Source organism: Neoarius graeffei, chromosome 18 (genome assembly GCF_027579695.1).
Source record: "Neoarius graeffei isolate fNeoGra1 chromosome 18, fNeoGra1.pri, whole genome shotgun sequence".
NCBI classification, from domain to species: domain Eukaryota; kingdom Metazoa; phylum Chordata; class Actinopteri; order Siluriformes; family Ariidae; genus Neoarius; species Neoarius graeffei.
The window spans coordinates 45,099,066-45,112,523 of record NC_083586.1 but is presented as its reverse complement, the minus strand read 5'-3'; the positions used below and the strand labels follow the sequence as shown (position 1 = coordinate 45,112,523).

The 13,458-nt window shown below is 41.3% G+C and overlaps 1 protein-coding gene across 1 annotated transcript in view; it reads left to right on the top strand.

Annotated features, from left to right (window-relative positions):
• Positions 1–12,342, top strand: part of mcoln1a (mucolipin TRP cation channel 1a) — a 58,899-nt gene extending 46,557 nt beyond the window's left edge. Inside the window, exons 11-15 of the mRNA XM_060898891.1 lie at positions 407–529; positions 817–933; positions 4,212–4,301; positions 7,074–7,204; positions 8,373–12,342. Of these exons, the coding sequence (XP_060754874.1) occupies positions 407–529; positions 817–933; positions 4,212–4,301; positions 7,074–7,204; positions 8,373–8,409 (498 nt within the window). The 3' untranslated portion in view covers positions 8,410–12,342. The remainder of the gene's footprint in view (positions 1–406; positions 530–816; positions 934–4,211; positions 4,302–7,073; positions 7,205–8,372) is intronic.
• Positions 12,343–13,458: the final 1,116 nt, after the last annotated feature.

The following is a 13,458-nucleotide window of genomic DNA, read 5'->3' as shown; positions in this document are numbered from 1 at the left end:
CTCGAGTCACGACGCCAGTTCAGGATCAGCACATCAGGCTAGCTCACCTCCGTGACAGATTCCTGACACCCTCAGTCACTGCTGCTGAGACCCCTGGACGACACAGACCCAGAATCTCCAGCATGACGGTCCGAACATGGACCAACTGTCACTTTGAATTTTTTTATTGTGAATTAATTCTTGAGTTTGACAATAAATGTCCTTTATCGATGTTTCAAGATGTGTGTGCATTACATACAATATCATAAATTTCAAATATATGCATGGATCTAAAGTGATATCGTGTTGAATTCCATTGTGCGTTTTTAAAGTTACTTAGTATATATTTTTTTTCCTCCAAATCCACCATAAACTACAGTAATGTTGTTCAACGAATAAAGCATGAAAAAGTCCTCTTGTGCTCCAGATACTGATCGTGACCTTGCGTGCAGCGTTCCCTAACGTGATCCGTTTCTGCTGCTGTGTGGCAGCGATCTATCTGGGCTACTGCTTTTGCGGCTGGATCGTTTTAGGACCGTACCATGTCAAGGTAAGCTATCAAAGCCCACTTGATGAGCAAGTTGTGATGCACAAAGGCTGTGCATAGCTTGTAAACTTACTTTTACTCTTCATTTACATTTGAATATTATCTATGTTTGTTGAGAGCAGACTTGTGGTGGTTGTGACCGATTTTACTGTATTTATTGAAGCAGGTTGATATATTTGTCACCATTTTGTATTTATAGATTCTCTGTTAACTATGTAAGAATCTGCAGGCCTGGATTTGTTATACCGACATGTATGGTAATGTGCATTTGGTTTTCTTCTTCCTGTCAGTTCCGCTCTATGTCCATGGTGTCCGAGTGCCTGTTCTCTCTGATAAACGGAGACGACATGTTTGTCACCTTCAGCGGCATGCAGGAGAGCAGCACCCTGGTGTGGGTCTTCAGCCAGGTGCGTTTTATATTTTTATATACTGCTTCCACACTAAAATAAATACACACATGTACGCACTTTCACAAGGGCTTCTATGCATCTTGAGTTTCAGTTCGTCTTGCACTGCTACTGTCGACATGTTTCAGCATGAATCAGCTGCAATTCTTATTTTCTGTTTTGGTCAGCACAATTTCCACTTTGCAATATGGCTGTGTCTTAATTTAAAAAAGCATTAAAGGGGACATATTATGGAAAACTCACTTTCAGTGCTTGTACGCATGTATTTGGGTATCTGGAGTGTCGATCAACCAAAAAATAAGAAATAAGACAACACGGTCAGTTTCTTTTGAGCTGCCTATTTCTGAAAACGTGAGCTGCAACAAGCTGTTCAGATTCAGCTCCACTTTCTATGCCACAAGTGGCGCTCATTAGGATTATACTGGGCTCGTATCTCCACTCCTGGCTTGAGAACTGCCTTTGTGAATAAATATTCATGAGGAAAGTGATATCTGATTGGCCAGTGAAAGAAGAGGGGGGTGGAGTGAGCAGAGCAGTAACTCATCAGGCTTTCGTCTAAACCGGGGAACAGGGGCGCTGCGCCCTCTTACCGAAATGCCGATTGAACCCCAAGTCACACTTAGGCCATGCACTGCACAACATGCAATCTTTCTCAAAGTGATCTTTTCTCCGTGAAAACATCCCAGCAACACCACGTGACAATGTGTCTGATCATCAAATACATTATAATTACTCCAAAAATATTCCAATCATAGTAGATACACCGCCAGACGGTGCAAAAACAATCCGAATTGGCGTTTTCCAGACTGAGGCGCCATGTTGTTTACTTGTCGCGGCTGCTCTCGCGAGATTTGACATGGGTTACATACAAGGTCAGCTGACTTGTAGAGCGAGATTTCTCGAGACTGAATGACCTTTCACCCACCGGCGCGGGAGTTTTTGACAGAAGTAGTTCGCGAGTTGTTTTTGTTGACACTTGGGCATTTAAAGATGTCATCCCACGGCACGAAATGGAAGAAAGCCAAAGACTGTCCGGGACAGAAGAAGATTACTTCTTTCTTTTTCAATGTTGACAGACAATTTGTTACAATTTCCCTCTCAGATAGCCTCAGAATGTCCCATTGTAGCCTCAATTTTTCAAAGGTTTCGCACAGCGAGGGGGGACGGACAACCGGCACCATCCCCCCCCCATCGCTTCGTTCCGTCGCCATGGTGAGCACCCTCATTCATACTAGATTTTTCTAGAAAAAAACCCCTGCTCATCGTTTAAAAGGACCGGCCGTTCCTCAAACCAGCCTTTTTGAACAGGGCTGTTTAGACAGGGTGAGAAGGGAATTGTGGTGCTTTATCCATGTAGTATTTTGACAAAAGCATGTCAGACATTTCATTTAAGACCTCCGTGAACTGTCAACTTGTGGAAGAATGCTGTGCCATCTTTAATTTATATCTCCGTTTCTAATTTTTACCCCTGAGGCAGCACAATGGTGTAGTGGTTAGCACTGTCGTCTCACAGCAAGAAGGTTCTAGGTTTGAGCCCAGTGGCTGACGGGGGGCCTTTCTGTGTGAGTTTGCATGCTCTCCCCGTGTCTGTGTAGGTTTCCTCCAGGTGCTCCAGTTTTCCCCCACAGTTAGGCTAACTGGCTACTCTAAATTGCCCATAGGTGTGAATGTGTGTGAATGGTGGTTTCCCAAGCCCAGAAATGGGGAGGTTGCGTCAGGAAGTGCATTTGGCGTAAAACTATGCTCCAATTAATATGACCTGGATCAATAGGGTTCACATGGACCCTGACCTGGCAACAGTGCTAGACAAGGAGGAAGAACATCTCATACATACATCTCATCGTTCATTAGCACACTGAACTCAGGGACCGCACATCTCACTTTACCTCACTCATTTGCACTATTCCGCACTACCTCATTTTAACAGCTGCTAGTTTGTTTATACTGCTTATTTCATGTTTCATGTTTACCTGCTATACCTCAAGTGCCCTTGACTGTTTGGGTATTTGAACCAATGTGTGTGTGTGTGTGTGTGTATATATATATATATATAGGGCGGCATGGTGGTGTAGTGGTTAGCGCTGTCGCCTCACAGCAAGAAGGTCCTGGGTTCGAGCCCCGGGGCCGGCGAGGGCCTTTCTGTGCGGAGTTTGCATGTTCTCCCCGTGTCCGCGTGGGTTTCCTCCGGGTGCTCCGGTTTCCCCCACAGTCCAAAGACATGCAGGTTAGGTTAACTGGTGACTCTAAATTGACCGTAGGTGTGAATGTGAGTGTGAATGGTTGTCTGTGTCTATGTGTCAGCCCTGTGATGACCTGGCGACTTGTCCAGGGTGTACCCCGCCTTTCGCCCGTAGTCAGCTGGGATAGGCTCCAGCTTGCCTGCGACCCTGTAGAAGGATAAAGCGGCTAGAGATAATGAGATGATATATATATATATATATAAAAAATGTATGTATATATGAGTGTTTAGTCTACGTCTAGTTCATATCTAGAGTGTTTATACTGTTTATATTGTCTGAGTGTTTAGTGTTTAGTCTGTGTGTAGTTCTTATCTAGTGTTTACACTACTTATATTGTCTGAGTGTTTAGTCTATGTCTTGTTCTTATCTAGTGTTTATACTGTTTATATTGTTTGAGTGTTTAGTCTATGTCTAGTTCCTATCTAGTGTTTATACTGTTTATATTGTCTGAGTGTTGTTCTTATCTAGTGTTTACACTATTTATATTGTTTGAGTGTTTAGTCTATGTCTAGATCCTATCTAGAGTGTTTATACTGTTTATATATATATTTTTTCAATTATTCTATTTTTATTTATTGCATTGCCTGTTTGCACCGTGGGTCAGAGAGGACTGATATTTCATCTGTGCTGTTGAGCATGTATAGCATATTTGACAATAAAGTTGACTTGACTTGAAGAAGCAGAATTTATACCCCGTCCTGTGGATATAATTTGCATTGCTGTTGGTGCTTCCTGGAAGCTGCAGAAGCTGCAACACAGAGTCTATAGTTTACAGCTGACACACAGGAGTGTAATGTGAATGGCTGTCAACACTTCAGCTGTGAACTGCAAAATTCATAGTGCAGATTGTTTCCGAATAAATAGGAAACAATATAAATTATAAAATAAATAATATATAACTTAAAAGTAGTTTTCAGGTGACATCTGTGCTCCTTAGTCTAGGATTGTTTTGTTTGCTTTGTAATTCAGCACAGTTCACTGTTTTCAACCAATTTTTGAACTGTCTCACAGGTTTTGCGTATAAATCTCTTTCTCTAGGTGTACCTGTACACATTTATCTCTCTGTTCATCTACATGGTCCTCTCACTGTTCATCGCCCTCATCACCGGGGCATACGAGACCATCAAGGTAAGCTCGAAGGTTGGGAGAGAATAATTAAGTTATTCTATGAAATCGAGTCGTACACGAGCTGATCGCTGACGAGGCGCGTAGCACCAAGTCGGCTATAAGCCATGTATGACAAGATTGAGTGGAATAACTGTTTTATTCTCTCCACATTCACTGGATTTTGAGAAACGGAGCATTTTTGTTTTTATTTTTTGCAAATTCGATCGATAAAAACTTTTATACAAAACGTCCGACAAAATAATTTCCGCTTAGGCGGACTTCTTAACCTATCGATGGCTGCATGAATTGACTTCAGTGTTGTTTTTTTGTAGAAAGTGCCGTCTTGCTGTCGTGCCGAGGTATAGAATAGCTTAAGACACTTGTTTAATTCTTCCTTGGACATTTCAGTTCTGTAATTTTCAAACTTCTTTGAGCTTTCGAGCCAGTCTAAGAAAATTCAACAAATTTTACTGCTTAAAGATGAAGATTGTAAACAAACCAGTGAAATGACAGTAGCACTTTGTGAAAAATGCGATGATGATGATGATACGAATACGAATAGTTTATTGTCCACAATGTGGAAATTTGTCTTCAGTTTCACCACAAACATTTAAACAATTAAACATTAAAATCACAATACACAAATCAAGCACTCAAGCACTGCATTTTGTAAAAAGAAAAGAAAACGAAGTTATTATAAAAATACATTAGCACTCAAAAGAGTGTTTAAAAGAATGAAATAGCTGAAAAGTAATAAATATCATAAATATAATAATAAATAAATAAATCAGACCAGTAAAAAGGACTGGGGTGAATTAAGTAAGAATCCCTGTATTATTTATCACCCTTATTCCTTTTGGGACGAAGGAGTTTTTAAAGATGTTCTTATTAGCGTTGGGCACTCTAAGGGTGTATTCAGACCAGGATAGTTCGATAGTTCACTTGCTTGGGTCCGAACCAAATGTTTTTTTTATTTTTTCATTTTGGTGCGGTTTGCTTTCACACTGTACATTTTAGTAAGCGGACCAAAATCTGTCAACAAAGCCACGCGCCCTGAGGTCGTTCAGGTATTGGTCAGAGACGACACGCGCACAAAGCATCAAGTTCAAAAGTAGTCATGGAGGCTTTCCGTGCTGTTATTCTTTTTAATGTCATCAAAGCTATATGTTTTTTCCAGTTTTTACTGTTTTCACAATTGTGCGATTACTATGCTGTTGTACAAGTAATTTATCAACGACGATGACAAAGGGCAAGGCGGCTACGGAGGATAGCGCTGATGAGCGCACATCATGTTGTGACAGTTCTGGCTCTTCACGCAATAGATGAATTTCTTTTTTGCGTCGCTAGTACCGCCACTTTCTGAAAGAATGTCCCTGATTTTAATGTAGGTCTGACGGAGTTTCTTCACTTTTAGCCGACATTGTTCTGGGGAGCGCGTGAACCCCTTCTCCTTCATTTTCTCACTGAATACAGCAAACACGTCGGCATTTTTGTGTGTTCTCTCCAAAAGCTCAGATATGTGGACATCTGCCCATATATCCACAAGGGTACGCGTTTCTTCCTCGGCCCACGTTTGCCCCCTACTCATTTTTTGTACTCTATAGTCTAGCCTACCACTGGTCTGAATGACTGAACGACTGTTGTAAGGTTCCCTTGACAACCGAAACAGTGTTTGCACTTGGCGGTGGAGTGTCAAGACTCTGTTTCCCATAATGCTCGACAAACGACGGAAGCTCCCGAGGTACAAAAAAGCAAAACTGTCGGATTAGGTCCGGTCTGCTTTCACACCTCCAAAAGATCCGCACCAGGGTTCCTTTGGTCCGGACCGAGTCCGACCTTGCAGCTCGGTCTCGGTCCGCTTGTTTGGTCCGGACCAGAGCTCGGTGGTTTGTATTCAGACCAACCCAAAAGGTCCGGACCAAGGGAAATTTGGTTCGTTTGGTCCAGACCAAACAACGTAGGTGTGAATACGCCATAAAACGCCTCCCAGAGGGTAGAAGCTCGAATTCACAGTGGAGCGGGTGGGAAAGATCATTTATGATTTTCCTGGTTTTGTTTAAAATCTGTTCATCATACATAATACTTAAGTGCTTTTGTGGCTTTCCTATTATCTTTGTAGCCATATTCACTATTCTCTGTAGCTTATTTTTTCTCTGCATGTTCAAGTTACCATACCACATGATCATATTAAATGATAGAATGCTTTCAACAAGGTTTTCATACACTGTTTGTAGGATGTCCTTGTTCACACCAAAGTTTTTGAGTCTACGGAGAAGGTAAAGACGTTGTGAGCACTTTTTAAAAATAAAATCTGTGTTTTCTTTAAAAATAAGTTTACTGTCTATAAAAGTGCCAAGATATTTAAAATCATTCATAACTTCCACTGTCTGTCCCTTGATGATGATGATGATAATGCTTGAAAAAGAAAAGATACATTCTTACCCATCAAATATTTTCATTCCCTATTTTGTTGCTTTCTTGTATTTTTGGGGGTTTTGTTTTCGAGTCGAGTTTTTATTTCGTTCTCGGTTGGTTCAGCAACACGCTCCGCCATTTTGTTTTTACTCACAGTATACGAGCTGATATCCTAGTAGTAGAGTAGCCAATCGGAGCGTGCGATTGCTCATATCCAGTGAATGTGGATGGAAATAAAAAATAATAATAATATTCCAAGGAGGGTGTTTTTGTAGTTGATATTTTTTTCTGAACAGTAAGATGATTTGAGAGAATGTACATCGTGTCCATATTACTTTCTTCAACTTTGGGTTGTCTAACGTTTGTTTTTCTAAATAGCAACAAACTCAGGAGCCCTATCACATCACCGACTTGCACGCATTCATCGCCGAGTGTAAAGACACACCCTGCTCTGGAAAGTTCCGAGGCCTGGAGACGTCGCCGTGCTCCTTCTTTTGCTGCTGTGACAGGTCTGACAGCTTACACACAAAGTGTGTGTTGATATGACTAAGCGAGCAGAGGCGAATTAGTACGATCAAGCTTTCATAATGCTGACTGACTCCGAGTTATTGTGCCTTTATCTCTCCCGATTGGCAATGGATCATGACTATAGGGGTGTTCACACGGCAACTTTTACTCCGGTGTAGCACCGGGGCTGACCCGGTAGAGCGTTCACACGGTACAAAGTTATCCCGGTGTAGCCCCTGAAAGCTGCTTAAACCGGTGCAAATCTAACCCTGCTCGGGAGGTGGTTTAAGAAATTTACTCCGGAGTAAATGCTAGTTTGCGGGGCAGCACCGATATAAAATGGGACGTCTGAACGCTACAGGGGTAGACTCGCTACGCGTGAGGAGAGTTGATTACATACGGGCATTGCATAATTTGCATCCTGGTATTTTGTGCTTCCAAAATGGCGAATATCAACAACAACAGAACTGCGTGTCTTCCAGTGTTGCCAGATTGGGCGGTTTTAAGTGCATTTTGGCGGATTTGAACAGATTTTGGGCTGGAAAACGTCAGCAGTATCTGGCAACACTGGTGTCTTCATCCACATTGTTTTCCTGGCGCTTGGTGATGCCATGACAACCGGGAAAAGGAAGTACATTTTCACGCACGCGCATATTTCATTTCCGCATTATTACTATCGTATAGCACGGTCGCAAAAACTGCCGTGTGAACGCAAGTGGGGCTGCACCGGTGCTAACACGCTAAGCAGGTTTGTGACGTATGAACGCTCCACAAAATTTACACCGGTGTAAGATATATCGCAACAAAATACATCGGTGCAGCATCGATGCAAATATGTGCCGTGTGAACACCCCTTAGGATGTTCATTAACTCCGGCTTGTAAATGAACTCCGCCCCCACACGGGATAGAGCCGCCCCCTTTTTCTCCATAAGACAAATCGTGAGGCATAAATAGTTTCAGCGTACAACATAGAGATTATTGAGTGAAAGGATCTTTAATGTTTCTTTTCCCTCACAGGTGTGCAAAGCTGTAAAGATGACGAGCTGTTCCTTCCGTTTTAATGTGACTAGCTTAGTATGTTCGCACTGTTAGTCATCCATAACTTGCTCTGAGCTCATCCTGTTCCTAATAATACGGATCACGATGTTGAATTCCTGCTTTCTTTCCAGGACAACCACCTACGAAGACGTTCTACTGGTGAACTAGTCGTTCATCTACAGCTCTTATGCACTCTGCTGGTGACGGTGTGATGCTGCATCCATTCCATGGTGAGAAACCGGGTAAATACAGATACCAAGTGCTGCATCCAGTCCACGTTTACCTCCACAGACTCCTGACACACTGCAGGGGAGAGAATTTTTCCTCCTGGATGTGATGGCGAAAAGGAAATAAGAAAGACTCCTTCGTATTTTTTCAGCTCGGCACAAAAAGAACAAAGCGATACGAAGGACAAAGAAGCTATTTCTGTCTGTCTCCTACTTCGAAGAGAGCAGCATTGCGTTGGTGCAGTGCACAAGCATTGTTCAGGAAAATAGTGTATTTTAGAAGGTCAGTGTTTTATGTCGTATTTAACATGATTTTAGTGTGCTGTTAACTTCGCAGGAGCTAATGAATTTAGTCTCATCTCATCTCATTATATGCATTGTTTTATACGGATAAGTCATGGCTAACTTGTCATTTTGAAGAAGAACGACCGTCATTGCACCATACCTCACTTTCACTACCCCACACATCTCGGCTCAGCACGAATCACTTCCTCATTGTTCCTTACGAGATTAAGCTGCCGTTAGTTCTATAGTGAACTGTTTTGTAAGTTTCCCATACATTCCAGTGATTTTGTAAATTATCTACTCAAACAAATGACTTGGACCACCAACGTGCAACCGGTCGGGACAAGAACGCATCCCTACAGGCTTAGTCGTGTCTCTTGCGCATTCAAAAATAAAGCGCCCTCTGTTGCACTAGCATTCAAGCATGTGCTTTGGAGTTAACGATAAAGCGATGAGCTGTAATTGGGATTTGCGCTTGAAATGTTTATCTTCTGCCAAAACTGCGTGCTTCGTGAGTGTCGTGCTTCTCTTGCCGCGTTCAAAGAAATCCGTAAATACGTTTTGCCGTTTCAGGCCCGAGACGCGCGCACTGGTTTAGATAAGGTGGGTTTTAATCGGGACGCGTTTGTAAAGATTGAAGAAATGCAAACTTTGGGAAATAAGTTTTTTGGTTAGTTTGAGAAAAGGTTCTCTCACACTGATGCTGCAGTTATTATATTTTGGATACACTGGAAAGGTTTCCGTCTGCTCTCCTGTGCCTGGATGTAAATGAGCTCAGCAGGGTGCAGCGTCGTTTCTTTAAGATCCAGAACAATAGGATTCACTAAATGACAGCATCTGACCTACATCATGAACCGTAAACGTGTACGCTCTGTTCTGGGTTTTGGAGATGTAGCCACAGCCACTGCAGCTATGGGTCACTATGGGGGTTGAGCTGAATATTACTGACATTAATATTCCTGAATGTTTTACCCAGAAGAGCTAATCAAGTGGAAATAGAGTGGAGTGTGACAGTTGCAGTGATGCAGGCTGGAAACACGTTGTTTATTTTCTTTTCTCAGTGATGTTCAAGTCTGACTCAATCATGATGTACAGAGTTTTAATTTATTCATGTATATGTGTATTGTAATTAGTCTTTATGTATATAATGAGTTTTAAATGCACCAATAGTAAAGAGGATGCATTTAATGGTAGAGACGCACAGTTTTTTGAAGGAGCCAAGGTTCCTTTTGAGGTTGAGCGAGTATCTGTAGCCCTTATTGCAATCACTATGACTAATCATTACAGTAGGAAGTGGGAAACTCACGAGAGATCAGTGTAAAAAGGCTGGAAAAAGGAAGCTTTTGTATCTCTCTCTCACACACACACACACACACACACACACAGACTCTGCTGAAGTAATATGTCCACTTGAAATGGGTTTTTTTTTTTAATAAGTGTGTGTGTGTAATTTATCACTGAGTTTATAAATATTCTATTTTGTCTTACCCATGATTCATTTGTGCTTGGTGAATAGATTGCTGTTACAAGCATCCAATGTCTAGGGCTTGTTTTTATTATTATTATTATTTTTTTTTTTAATACAGCTGTTTCTGGACACTTTTTTTTTTTAAACAGAGCAATGTGTTCATCTCTGTTTTTTTTTTTTTTTATTATTGCTAATCTCTATCATTTGATACACATCCAATACAGAGATTTTTTTTTTTCAGTTGTAGATTTGTTTATTTAAGGCCAAAAAAAAAAGATGGTGTGTTTCAGGTAACATGAAATACTAAAATAAGGTCGGTAGGTAGGAAAAATTTTTTTTTTTTATTTTGTTCGAAAAAATTAACACAAGTTACAACAAGTAACATCTTACAAAATAGTATTTTGGCACAGAATCCTTTATACCACACATCATAATAAAATAAAAGTGTTTTAAATCTTTAAACTAATAAAAAAAAAATTGCAAGAGTTCGAGTTATGATCTACGGAAGCGTATTGCTGCCACACTCAAAAAAAATTGGCTTAGAATCAAGTAATTACGTGAAAAGATATTGTTAAAGTTATCACGTTTTTACAATATATTTATCATGTAATAACATCACGTAATTTCATGATGCGAAATTATCACATTATTTCATGATATTTTCATGTAATAACGTGAAAACACCTTATCAAGAAATAACGTGAAAATAACGTCCTAGGCTAGGCTACTTCCATTAAAAGCAGACGGCCTAGCCTAGCCTACTGTAGAACTTGGGTCGAGCAAAAACACCGAGCAAAAACATGGCTGAATCCTGAATGACTCCTATTTGTATAAAAATGGGACTACATAGGCGGCAAAATGTAGTGTTTTTCCCTGCCATGGAGATGCACTTGTATACTGAAGAGGAAGCAATTTGCATTACAGCCGTGAATGAGGATTCAAAATGGCGGCTCGGCTCAGTTTTCCCTTCCTCCTTCAGTATACAAGTGCGCTTCCATGTTTATGCAGGAGGGCTGATAGAAGTGGCGAAACATTTTACTTTTTATCGTTTCTTTCACAACTTGAATGCGTTGAAACAAAAAATTATGACAAACTAACGCCGCTTATACTAAAATATCGAGGGAAATTTGTAATAACTTTACGGTCGGCAATTTCGACGCGGAAATTCTCGATCGGTCGGGTTACCGGAAACACACTTTTTTTTTTTTTTTTGGCCTAATTTAAAACAGCGTCTGAGAAAATCCTTGAATCTTTTATGGCACATAACTATTTTCTATAATGGGGTGGTTGATTAGGGATCTTGCTCTTTCCTCATGAAAAATGTAAACATTTCTAAGTCTTTGCTAAATTTGTCATACAGTTTTCTGACTGACTTAAATCCTGTGAATATTGAGTCAATATTATTTTTGGCAGATGTTTTTAATACAGTTTTCTTGTCAAGATCTCCACTTATGTATGTGAAAGTGCTTTTTAACTCTTCGCTGGTATTTTCCCCCATAACCCCTGAACTCTGCCACCTATGGGAATTAAATAGAGCTACATGTTCCAATCTTTCTTTTTTTTTTCCCCACAGCTAAAACAGATTCAGTGGAAAAATAAGTGACTCATGAGCAGTGTGTTTATGCTGTAGTACTCCTAACTCAGTACTAGGTGGAAAACCGACACCCATTCAAGTTTGTTTATTTAGTTAGTTGAAGTCTATGGATTAAAGCAGAGGTTCTCATTCTTTGTAACCAAGGATCTCTATAGCTGTAAAATAAATTCCACAGACCACCTTCGAACTATATTTATTAGAGCCATATAACTTTTATTCCTGAACTTTCCACTCACAAAACACATGAGGTCTAGCTTGGCCTAGTATTTATTTATACTTGAGTTCTTGAACTTTGGACCAAACCTACTCAATTCAAACACACTTATGTAATACATTTGATTATAGGTTGTGATTTCCACTAGTAACAAATTATAAAAATTATAGACCCCCCTGGCTTTGCTTTATGAACCACTGGAAGGGTTCAGCAGTGGTTCAGGTCCAGTCATCAGAGCTGTTATTGTGGCTTGGGAATTTCATACAATTGGCAACCTTGCCATGGAAAAATAAAATTGTTAATCACATTTAAATGCTTGCACAGTTCTATATTTAACTATGTTGCTTTATGACTAGTGATCTGATGCTCCCTCTTTTGAAACATGCAGTTCAGCAACATACCTGTATCTTGTTATTCCATGTCGTAAGTAAGTCTAAGGTTGACGTTGAGTTGGAGGGGGACACTTGATTCATCTTACTTTGTTTAAGATCTTCAGGTCCTGTTCAGATCATCTCATCTCATCATCTCTAGCCACTTTATCCTGTTCTACAGGGTCGCAGGCAAGCTGGAGCCTATCCCAGCTGACTACGGGCGAAAGGCGGGGTACACCCTGGACAAGTTGCCAGGTCATCACAGGGCTGACACATAGACACAGACAACCATTCACACTCACATTCACACCTACGGTCAATTTAGAGTCACCAGTTAACCTAACCTGCATGTCTTTGGACTGTGGGGGAAACCGGAGCACCCGGAGGAAACCCACGCGGACACGGGGAGAACATGCAAACTCCGCACAGAAAGGCCCTCGCCGGCCACGGGGCTCGAACCCAGAACCTTCTTGCTGTGAGGCGACAGCGCTAACCACTACACCACCGTGCCACCCTGTTCAGATCATTTCATACAGCAATGTGATTTCTGTAGCATGTGAAGGACTGTTTCAGACATTTAATAAGAATGTATTCATATACATAATCTCATCTCATCTCATTATCTCTAGCCGCTTTATCCTTCTACAGGGTCGCAGGCAAGCTGGAGCCTATCCCAGCTGACTACGGGCGAAAGGCGGGGTACACCCTGGACAAGTCGCCAGGTCATCACAGGGCTGACACATAGACACAGACAACCATTCACACTCACATTCACACCTACGGTCAATTTAGAGTCACCAGTTAACCTAACCTGCATGTCTTTGGACTGTGGGGGAAACCGGAGCACCCGGAGGAAACCCACGCGGACACGGGGAGAACATGCAAACTCCACACAGAAAGGCCCTCGCCGGACCCAGGACCTTCTTGCTGTGAGGCGACAGCGCTAACCACTACACCACCGTGCCGCCCTGTTCAGATCATTTCATACAGCAATGTGATTTCTGTAGCATGTGAAGGACTGTTTCAGACATTTAATAAGAATGTATTCATATACATAA